Genomic DNA, 12004 nt, shown 5'->3' on the forward strand with positions numbered 1-12004 from the left:
CCCACTCTCATCTATACTGGTACGAGACTGCTCAGACTCCAGAGCTGGGGAAGGCAGGCCACAGGCAGAGTGGCTGCAGAGGGCAGGCAGGCAGGTAGCGTAGGCAGGTACCACAAGTGTTGGCTTCCTCCTTTTCTCACTTGAAGTCCAGCTGCAGTGAAGAAATCCTGTATTTAGCTGTCACTACATGAAAGTGAAAGTGTCCTTCCAGCTTCCAGAGTCTCTTCCATAGATCCTCTAAGGACCCTATTCTGTGTGTACGTACTCTGAGTTTTTAGGAGAATCCTCCAGTACGTATTTTTGCCGTTATAACTACATTTGGTTAGAAATAAAATTGGTGATTGGATTCTAAATGAAATAGTTGCCAAAGCTTCCGATTTGCTTACTTTTTTTGTGTACAAAACTTGTTACAGTAGGGTGTCTTTCATTCTGTGGAAGAGAGCTATTGGAAAACAGGTAAGCGACTATTCTGTATAAAATGCAACCTTTCTGTGTAGCTATATTCATTTTCCTCTCTGCTGTGTTTTTAGCTGTGGCATTCTTGATGCTATAGGATAAGGAAACATTTTTCTTTTGAAGATATTTGTGTGTGTGTGCAAATATAAAAATAATTGTGAATATTTACACACACCATTTGCAGTCATTTTTTTCGTTTGTAACTTAAAAAGGCATTATTTGAAAGTATTTTCCGTCATGCATTTATTTTTTTTATTTGTCTTTTTAATATTTTTTACCCTCTTAGTCTGTCATTTCATTCTTTTTTGCGTTTTTACTTGGCTTACTAACTGTTTCAATGCAGATAATTATTTATCTGAAGAATGATGAACGGTTAAACAGAAATTGGTTGACTTTGGCCTCAGACCCAGCTCCACACTTAAGAAATGACTGTTGGTCGTGCCCCAATACTTTCCTGGTGTTTGGATCATGCTGCCTTCCGTCAAGTCCTTTGGCACATGATTACTTAATATTTCTCCACCTTCTTCTGGCAGGATTCCCTTCAATGAAGATCCCAACCCCAATACTCACTCATCAGGACCCTCAACCCCTCTGAAAAACCAAACTTATTCCTTTTCACCTTCCAAGTCCTACAGTCGACAGTCCTCTTCTTCTGACACAGATTTGAGTTTGACACCCAAAACTGGTAAGGCGCTTCCACCCACCTTTTCTTTCTTTCTTTTTTTTTTTCTTCAAATTTGTTTCTGTTCCTTATTAGCTTTCCATCCAAGCCTTTTCTCCTGTTTTTGGCATTTAAGTTAAAAGATAATGTGAATACTGATCATTTTTAGTTACTACAATTAAAATACGAAAGTTTTGTATAGTTCAGAAATTAATTGTGTTCAAGAGATCTACATTTTGTTGATGTAATCATAGTGTAGATATGAAGTCCAGGATTTATTTTTGCATATAGATATTTTTCAGTTCATGCTCAAATTAAGAGGAATAACATCTTAAAGCAGCGTTTAAATAGAAAGTACCACTAGTAGTTTGTGATCCAATTCTTCATGCAGTATAAGCATTTTTAATTCATTGTTTCTATTTCTGAATTTAATTCTAAGAGTTTATCGTGAAAAACTTATTAAGAACAACTAGAATGGTTATAATGGAGTACATATATCTATTAAATTCTTGTTATTTAAAATGTTTGATTTTGCTAGTCTTACTTTCTAGATTAGAAAATGGCAGTTTTGTTTTACTTATTGCATATTTATCAATGTATGAAATTTATTATTTTTTCCCTCTGTGTTTTGATAATCTTTTCAGTTTTTATGAATGTTTTATGACAAAAAATTGATAAAAATTAAATTAGCTCCTTACTCCCTAAAATAGAATTAGCTTATTTCATCATTAAATTATTATTCTCAAGAAAAATAGAAAATAAATAAAATGTTTCAAAGTTAATAGTTTTCAGTTTTTGTAAATAGTATTTCGGTCTGGCAGTTTTCTTGCCAAATTGATGAAAACATTTTGCGTAGTTCTTGTTTGTGTTATTTTTTAATTTATCTTTAATGACCTTATTGTTGTATTACTCAAGATATTTATAAAATGACCCCAGATTTTATGAAGGCAATCAAAAGAAGTCTTAATTCTAGAACCAGTGCTACTTCCAAAACAAAGAAAGGGGCATTAAGAAAAATAAGCCTGTAGATTTAATATCTGTTTTTATAAATGTCATAAAATATAAAGAAGATAATTAAGAATATCCAGTTCTTTGAAAAGAATAGCTTTATTTTTACATACATGTAGTTATGAGGAACATCTAAAAATAATTGATAGTTGATAGTAATGGATGCGTTGGCATGTGACATCTTAACCATATTCATGTCATAAAATTGAACCATTTAAATTATAGTGGGTTTTCTTTTTCTTTTTCTTTCTTTTTTTTTTTTAAATAAAGAATGAGATTCTGGCCTTGAATTCATAACAATCAAAACAAGAAAGACTTAGGATAGTATTTGAAGACTAAGTTTTCAGAAAAGCCTAAGTTTTGAGGCTTTGTCCACTGGCTGTTTTTTTTTGTGTGTGTTCTACGCCATTTTTTAATGTTCTTATCTTTATTTTTCTTTGCTATACCACAGATAAATTTTTAAAAGTATTTCCGTGGTCCTTCTGTTTTTCTTTCTTTAATTCACCACAAAGGCCAAGCCTAAAGAAGATTGTCAAGCAACAAATTAACTGAAGCAGTCTACTCTTCTGTTAGCTTTCTAGTAGGCAGTCAGTTGTATTATCAAGTGAAAATTTTTTTGCATTTTGTTTTCTAGCTCCAAATTTTTGGTTTTTAAAAATTCAATTATAGGAGGTATTATTCTCATGTAGTTCTATATTTATAAGCTACCTCTAAATAAATTGTTTTGCCTATAATTATTCATGACCTCAATAGCATATTTATAGGATATTAGCCATTTTTAGTCCTTTTGCTTTATCATGAGTCCCTGAATATCTTCAAATACTCCCTAGGAACATTCCCATTTCTTGTGAAGATTTTAAATGGCAAAATTATGATTGTTCTAAAATGTCTAAAGCTGTAATTCAGCATGTATTTCATGTTCTCTGCCTTCTAATTTACCTACATACAAAATCAGTCTCTTGAGAAATAGAATAGATAAGCTGATTATGATTGATATATTATATGTAAACTAGGGAGCCAACAATAGAATAAAGTTAATATACCTTAGACTGATAAAGTTTTTTTTTTCTATTTGCAGTTATGCTACACCTGTAGTAAAGCTGTCACCTGTTTTTCAGAGAGCTCTTGTTTTTAAAAAAATTCATATTGATTGATTTCTAATTCTAATTTTTGATATTTTACATTTTATTTTCATATTTTTTCCCAAGTACTCAACTAGTCATAGTAGAGTTTTAGAATGCTAATGATAGGATATTGATTCAACACCTAACTCAAGCTAATTTTTACTTTTTCTAGTCAGATTGTTAATCATGTATAGTTTTTGTGATCCAGAGGATATTTGGCCCTTAGGTACTCAAATCTTTGTAAATGCAAAGAGTAACATGGTCAGATTTGAGTATTTAAAATTTTAGAGGAAAAATATGCATTAGCAGACGTCTTTAAGCTGGACAGAAAGAAGTTAATATTTTATTTATTTAAAATTAATAATGACAACTCCTTAATGTGGTACTGTCAGATTTTTTTATGGGTATTCAGTTTAAATACTCATAAGGGCTATGTTCTAGTAACATTTGAAGAACTCTACTACTTTAAGTGTTTATATTTGAGGCAACAGTCTCTGGCTTTAAAAATTTGTAACGTGATAGATTTTAACTTTATACATTCTTAAGCAAAACAAGACAGGTAATTTAAGCGTTTTTAAAAAATCAGCTAAAACTGATTAGAATGGCATAAAATCTTATGTTTGTGATTTAAAAAATTTTAATGAATGCAAAGTTTGTAAAGGTTTTGTTAAATTTTAGACTGCTTTTTATTTATATTATGTTGGATAGATGGTCTTGCTAATGACTTCATATGCTTACTGTAATTTGTGTACGCATTTTAAAATTCATTTTTACTGTTATGTTTTGCTTCATCATTGCTTTCCTTATCTTGTGTTTTCTAATCATCTTCTGAATCTGCATCTTTTCTCTGCTACTTTCCTCCACAGCACCTTACCCACAGGGGCCTAGGATTTACCTGTGTCCCAGCTCCCCCTCTCTTTCTTGTGGTTCCCTTCATCTTAAAAAGTCCTGTCACCTCCTCTCGAATCTAGCCTTTCCCCTCATCATTCTAGCCTTGTCAGCCCAGTTCTGAGGAAAAGTGTTTCTTTCAGTGAAGAGCTGTTCCTGGCTGCTTCTGGTAGGATCACATTATGTCAGCTTTTTAATCCCTTTATTTTGAATCATCTTTGAAAAAATTATTTCATACTATAAAGAAGTAGTGGGTATTTTACACAGGATGTACTTATTTTTTTTATTGGCAGACAGATTTAAATGATTCGAATTGTCCTAAGGACATGATTGAGGATTACTTGTTGGATAATTATGAATATTCTGCTAAAATTATATGTTAAAAAGTTACATGCCTAAGGGCATAGATATGCATATTTTGAATAATTATTAGTTTCTCATTTACAAGAGTTTCTATTTTAGATGCTTTACTTTCTTTCCCTTCACACCAACTTGTCATGTTGGACCTGTATCATCATGTTGCTAAACCATACGGTTACATGAGTAAATTATTCTGTTTGAATCAGTTTAAGTCTTATTTTGGTAATATTCTTTCATTATCCAATTTTTTTTCTGTCCATTGCTTTAATTTTCAAATTATTCTGCTATATTTTCTGATATTTCATTTCAGAAAATAAAATTACATTTTATTTTATGGCTTTCAATATGCTTCATGTAAAGATCTTAGTTTCCTTTCTATGTTTAGTATTGTATAGTCTCTAAAAGTCATGTTAGGTTATTACAAGAAAATTAATTTCCTTTTTTAAAAAAATGGGACTATACAGATGCTAACTTTTGTTTCCTTATCCAAGAACAGCTAAAAATGTAAAAGTAAATTACGTAGTTCCTTTTTTTAAGTCATTGTAGTAAATCTGACTGTATGTATCTTCAGTTTAAAAGGGTGGGATTGAACTATTAACTCTGTAGAGGAAATGCTTCTCACCTGTCCCCTGCTTTCTATAACTCTTTGACCATAGTTGGTCTATTGCTATTATCAAAAGAATAAAAGAAGAGAAATTTAAAATTAAGTCTTTAAAAAATACACCTAAGAGCTTGGGCAATATAATTTTTTCATCCATAACTATGTACATTTGTGATGTGTTTATTATATGTTTGTGATTTTTAATTAAAAAAAAATTTATGTTGATTTTTGCAAATGAGTGGAAAACTTTGGACATTAATACTGTTTTGTCATGAATGTTTGTTTAGGAATAGGAAGTGATCAGAAAATAGATTTGACTGTATTTCAAAATTGCCTAAAATTCATGCTCTTTAGAGAGTTTTGGAATATTTTAAGGAAGTACAGCTAGTGCTTTTCCTCTCTATATTTACTTTTAAACAAACATTTAATGTTTGTCTTATTTTAGTATTCTTAAATTGTTAGCGTAAGTAATTGGTATTATCTTGATTATTATTTGTTAGAAGACTCAACTTTTAAAAATTGAATATTATACAAAAATTCAACACCTTAACATAATTTTTAAAGTAACTTTTAGAATGAAATAAATCTAAAACTAGCTGTGATCAGTAGGACTTTAACATCTTGCTTCCAAAATAAACTGTGACTAAAACAGAGTAGAATGGCATAAAGTCTTATGTTTGCCATCCCAAATACCTTAATGAATGCAAAGTTTGTAAAGGTTTTGTTAAATTTTAGACTGCTTTTTATTTATATTATGTTGGATAGATGGTCTTGCTAATGACTTCATATGCTTACTGTAATTTGTGTACGCATTTTAAAATTCATTTTTACTGTTATGTTTTGCTTCATCATTGCTTTCCTTATCTTGTGTTTTCTAATCATCTTCTGAATCTGCATCTTTTCTCTGCTACTTTCCTCCACAGCACCTTACCCACAGGGGCCTAGGATTTACCTGTGTCCCAGCTCCCCCTCTCTTTCTTGTGGTTCCCTTCATCTTAAAAAGTCCTGTCACCTCCTCTCGGAATCTAGCCTTTCCCCTCATCATTCTAGCCTTGTCAGCCCAGTTCTGAGGAAAAGTGTTTCTTTCAGTGAAGAGCTGTTCCTGGCTGCTTCTGGTAGGATCACATTATGTCAGCTTTTTAATCCCTTTATTTTGAATCATCTTTGAAAAAAATTATTTCATACTATAAAGAAGTAGTGGGTATTTTACACAGGATGTACTTATTTTTTTTTATTGGCAGACAGATTTAAATGATTCGAATTGTCCTAAGGACATGATTGAGGATTACTTGTTGGATAATTATGAATATTCTGCTAAAATTATATGTTAAAAAGTTACATGCCTAAGGGCATAGATATGCATATTTTGAATAATTATTAGTTTCTCATTTACAAGAGTTTCTATTTTAGATGCTTTACTTTCTTTCCCTTCACACCAACTTGTCATGTTGGACCTGTATCATCATGTTGCTAAACCATACGGTTACATGAGTAAATTATTCTGTTTGAATCAGTTTAAGTCTTATTTTGGTAATATTCTTTCATTATCCAATTTTTTTTCTGTCCATTGCTTTAATTTTCAAATTATTCTGCTATATTTTCTGATATTTCATTTCAGAAAATAAAATTACATTTTATTTTATGGCTTTCAATATGCTTCATGTAAAGATCTTAGTTTCCTTTCTATGTTTAGTATTGTATAGTCTCTAAAAGTCATGTTAGGTTATTACAAGAAAATTAATTTCCTTTTTTAAAAAATTTGGAATAATTCTGTAACTATTTTTGTTTTGTTTTCCAGTCTTTTATTAGAAATAGTGTATTCGGAAATATTATTTGAGTGATGAAATCATTTCTAATTTTACATTAAAGTGATGGAAAGGGAAATAATAGATATTTTTTCAGAAAAATATTTTAGTTGTATTATATTAAAAATAATATTTTAGTACTTTAATATATCTATTTGCTGAGATTGTTTTTATCACTGACCAATCTCCTATGGGTAAGAAATGCACAGATTCCACATTTCTACAGATTAACATAAATAATGTAGTTTGTTCAGTATGTGAGTATATCTCTTTTCATTATTGTAAGTGTAATGCTTTATTAAATATGTTAAATGGGAAAATGAAGAATTAAAGTTTTTGGATGATTTTTCTCTTTATTTTTTATTTTTGTATAAACTTCATTGCTAAGGGAGGATCGCCTCATAGGTTCTGTAGAAGGCGGGTATGTTTCTGAACATGTGTGATATAGCCTATTTCTTGTATTGGTAGCTTTTCTACTTTTAATCTTGATCATTTAAGTTTTATTTGAGCTTTTAACAAATGTTGCCAGCTTGTTTTCCTTTTGTAATGCAAAGTTTTTTTTTTTCAAATTTAATAGCACTGAGGCTCATTTTTTTTTGTTTTCTACTTAACTAATATAGTGCATGATTTTACGTCATGTCAGTTGTTTTAAGGCGCAGTTCCATAGCTCTCATTATGTCTGATTTGGAAGTTACAAGCATTTACAGAATTTTCTTTTACAAGTTCTATTTTACACTAGCATTAAAAAAAAAAGAAAAGAAAAAAGACATAACAAATACTTGTAAAAGGATGCATTCCTTTTCAATGGAAGAGAACCTGTAAATTCATCAGGTATAATAATAGACTAGAGATTAAAATCAACTCTTTAACTTAGTGTTTTAACCAGAAATGACAGGATGCCAGGTGATAAGGTTTGCTCAGAAAGAGTCTAGACCCCCTTGAACTCAGTTTTTCACCTAAAGCATGGAGATGATAGTACCTCTCTCTTAGGGTAAGGGAAAGATTATAAAGCATAGTTTTAAGATGCTTTGCACAGAGCTGGCGTATTGTGAGCGCTCCGTAGTAGTCACTGGTGATGGTGGAGGTGGTGGGTTTGTAACAGCTGTAAGTATCGGCAGTAGCTCGTCTGAGAAGGTTGTCTGGAGGTATAGTTTGGGTTAAATAACAGTGCCATTTTATTTACTCTAGGTTACATTTTTTGTGTTAAAGTGAGTGGATGTGCTGATGGGAGGAACTGGGGACATGGAAGACAGGGATAGTTGCCAGAGTGGGCCTCTGCCTGCTTGGGCAGCCATTCCCCTACTTTTTCTGCTGAGACCACGCTAGTGTGACGCTGTCCCTCTTGTCCCCTTATCCCATCTTCTGAAATTTAGAGATAAGTGTCAAAGAATCCCAAATAGAGAAATCATTTAGGTTTATTTTTTTCATAATTGGAAATCTTGTATGCATGTGAATTTCAACATGTGAATTTACCCAGTTTATTTCTCAGTTTTAGAAAGAATTACTACTTTCCATTTAGCTTACAGAAATTTTGTTTTCAGTGTCTTTTGTCTAGAATATTTGAAATGTTTAAGTATGAAGAGTAAACGTGAAGTGCTTTTTTATACCGTGCCTCAGTATTTTGAGGACATTTTAAAACTTCAGTGTTCTTGAAATTGAAAAAAATTAATTAAGATTTGACTTATTAGGTAAAATATTGAAGTTTCTAATAATACAAGCTTACCTGTACATTTCTCATTTAAAACTTACATTAAAAAAATTCAGATGGCAATAAGGGAGCATTTTGACTAAACATTTTATAATAACATTTTATAGTAACATTTAGGGAAGTTTCCTTTTTGTCTTTTCCCTTCTCTTCCTTTGCCTTTGCCTATCAGCTGGGCCAAACCTACCCACTTCCACAGACTGGTTCTTTTTTTTTTTTTAACTTTTTTTTACATAGCCTACGTTTTCTTGCCCTTGTTAATTTAAAGATGATTTTTAAATTCTAGCAGAATTAATTTCTAAATGTGTATGTGCGTATGTGTATATACACACACACATACATATTTTATACTGTGTCGTCATGGGTTGGTGGCTGAGGTGTGCAGGACTGTATGCTTTGGTGCTGAATGACTCCCACGTGGCTATGCTTTGTGGGTTATGCTTTGGTGAGTTCATATTCTCCATGCTTTAAGTTCATATTCTGCAGTCAGTAATCTTGCTGCTTTTAATGTACCTGCTTCTAGTAGATTCTGTATCTCTTTATGTCCTAGCTTTTATTTGCGGCATTTAGTCTACTGTGGTCTAGAAATAAAAGATACTGATAGATTTTAGAACATGTCCCTAAAGTTATATATTTATAATTAGTATAGGCCATTCTATGAATATGATCTGTGGGGATTTCTTATGAATAAAGTACATAAACTTTAGTACTTGGAACTGTGACAGTTCTTTTTACAGATCAGAGCCCTATTTTGTTGATTTTCCAGTTCTTAGTTAGGTTCTAAAGAACTGAGGGAAGTGACTTCTGACTAAGTGAGCTACATTAATCTTGGCAACCAGACAAGTCAGATACTTAATTTCCCTGATCGGCATCCAATCTAAGCAATGTGAGAAGTCTCTGTATTTGGGCAGCTACAGGAGCTCCCCTTTATTCTGGGTACTATTTCAGTGAATTTCCTTTCTCTACCATTTCTCTCTTGCATGCTTCTCTTTGTCTCTAAATTGACAAGATTGATGTCCTTGAGAGAGAAGGGGAGAATAAAGCTTTGAAGAACATGTGGAATTGTATTGCCTCCCTTGCTACATACCTCTCCCCTTTCCTTAATATACATTTATGAATTTACATTTTCTCCTACTGCCCTGATGTTGATAGTGTAAATAATCTCACATAGTGATTCTCTACCCACCTCAACTTGTTATTTCCCTTATCTTCACCTTTTACATATCTCTTAACCCACAAATCTCATGTTCTCACTCCCCCTCCCTCAGTCCCACATTCTTGTAGACCTGCTGCCCTAGGCCTTCAGAATCTTTACCAGTAGCCTGGAATTGGGTGTGTATATGAGGGGGAGTCTACCTCACTGAGAAGTAGATATGGAGTACAGGGGCAGGGGAGTCTCCTCATCTCATTGTGAAATTGCTTCAGAGTAGGAGATTGAGAGGAAGGAAATGTGTGTTCAGATATCTCAAATTGGAGCTCAAGAACATTTTTCTCATTGAAAATTGATATAAAGAGCACTTGGATTCTGTATGATGTGATATATATGGGTAAATGGATTCAGAACTCTAAACATCCCAGGAAACTTAATTACAGAGCATGTGTAATATATAATTGGTAGCCTGTTGTTAAGGGAGAGAATTCACTTCCTTATGACAAGCTTTGTAACAAACAAATTTTTGTACTTGACACACAGTCAGTTGTATTTTTTCCCCTATTCTTTCTCCTAGGAATTTCCATTTTTCACCTTGACGGCGTTTCCTCCTGGATTTCTTGTGCATGTTGGGGGTGTTGTTAGTGCACGTTCTGTGAAGCTTTTGGATCGTATCCACAATCCTGGTACGTGTTTTAAAAGTTTGTTTTCAATGTTTTATTTGCTTATATTATGATTATTAAAAGAGATTTTTATAATGTTCTTTTTAAGCCAAATCTATCTGAAAGAGAAATGAAAAAGAGTATGAACTGACACGTTACTTTAAAATATTTGCTGTAATCTTAATTAAAAATGATCAAACTAAGTAGAAGTACAGTTTAGTTACTTTTTTATACAAAACAAACAAACAAATCTTGATTCATTTTTGGCCAAAGTATCACTTTGAGGGAATCCTTAAGTAACTTTTTGGTCAGCTGTTTTCTTTGACCTAAGTAGATAACCAAATTTTTTTTTTTTTTAATTTATTGGGGTGACAATTGTTAGTAAAATTACATAGATTTCAGATGTACAATTCTGTATTACATCATCTATAAATCCCATTGTGTGTTCACCACCCAGAGTCAGTTCTCCTTCCATCACCATATATTTGATCCCCCTTACCCTCATCTGCCACCCCTAACCCCCTTACCCTCTGGTATAGATAACAAATTTTACAATTCGACCATTGTGGTCATTAACCTAAGGTGTTAATTCTTTTTAATAGCAATAACTATAGATTATTTGAGTCATTTCCTTATTCCTAAAAGAAGTATTCTTTTAAAACGTAACTGTAAACATTGTGTAGAGTATCTAAAAAACAACAACTTCTGTCTGGTTCCTCGGTTTCTTTTATGTAGCTCTTTGATCTATATAAGTGAACAAGAATAGTAAATTGCTTACTTCTTTAAAAAATGGGCCTATGATTATAAAATAAGAAAAGCATCAAAGTCCTAGTAATTTCAGGCCCTTGGATTAGGAATGCTTTGATAATTTTTCTAAATCTAAAATAAGTGTGATAATTGTGGTAGGAACTTTTTGTATGGAATGTGTTCTTTCATTTCTGATGGATGAGATGCCCAATAACTTGCTCGACTCATTTATGATTTTAATGACATATCTTAAACTTGATGATGCATTAGCATTTTTATTTGGCATATATACATGTATATTTTTGAAAATCTGAAATTGTCACTTCCAATAACCTCTTCCTGAGGCTTATATTGACCGCTATAAAAAGAGTAAAATACTTTGAGATTATTGCATGCAAAACTTTGCAGATAATGATTTTGAGGATACAGAGCATTACCATTCTTTTAGATATAAAAAAAAAAGTGTGCCCTGTAGTTTGATGTCATTTGAGTTAATAAAAGAAAAACAGAATGAAATTTTTCTAGACCCTGAACAAGATTTCAGAAAAGCAATACTAGCTAGGATTATTACACTCTAAAGCTGATCAAATACATATTTTAAGCATCAGTCTTCTCTTTTTCTTCTATGTTATTCTTTTTTCCCCCTTTTTATTTTTCTGGTCAACTTAAGATCTTTTCTTCATGTAGTTATTTGTATATTCTGCAGTAATTAAAGGCAAATTTAGATGCCAGTTTAATGTATTGAGATCTTCAAGACTGCCAAGTTCCATATCTTTGTGTTTAGGAACTTGTATGATTTAGAAAGTAAAAGGAAATACTGGGTTAAGATATCTGACA

At 32.0% G+C, this 12004-nt stretch overlaps 1 protein-coding gene across 1 annotated transcript in view; it reads left to right on the forward strand.

The window, feature by feature from the left end:
• C2CD5 (C2 calcium dependent domain containing 5) overlaps nt 1-12004 on the forward strand; it is an 83496-nt gene that overhangs the window by 22874 nt on the left and 48618 nt on the right. The window contains exons 8-11 of the mRNA XM_074324905.1: nt 990-1141; nt 4116-4249; nt 7292-7324; nt 10336-10444. Of these exons, the coding sequence (XP_074181006.1) occupies nt 990-1141; nt 4116-4249; nt 7292-7324; nt 10336-10444 (428 nt within the window). The remainder of the gene's footprint in view (nt 1-989; nt 1142-4115; nt 4250-7291; nt 7325-10335; nt 10445-12004) is intronic.

Source organism: Rhinolophus sinicus, linkage group LG02, assembly GCF_036562045.2.
Source record: "Rhinolophus sinicus isolate RSC01 linkage group LG02, ASM3656204v1, whole genome shotgun sequence".
Lineage (NCBI taxonomy): Eukaryota > Metazoa > Chordata > Mammalia > Chiroptera > Rhinolophidae > Rhinolophus > Rhinolophus sinicus.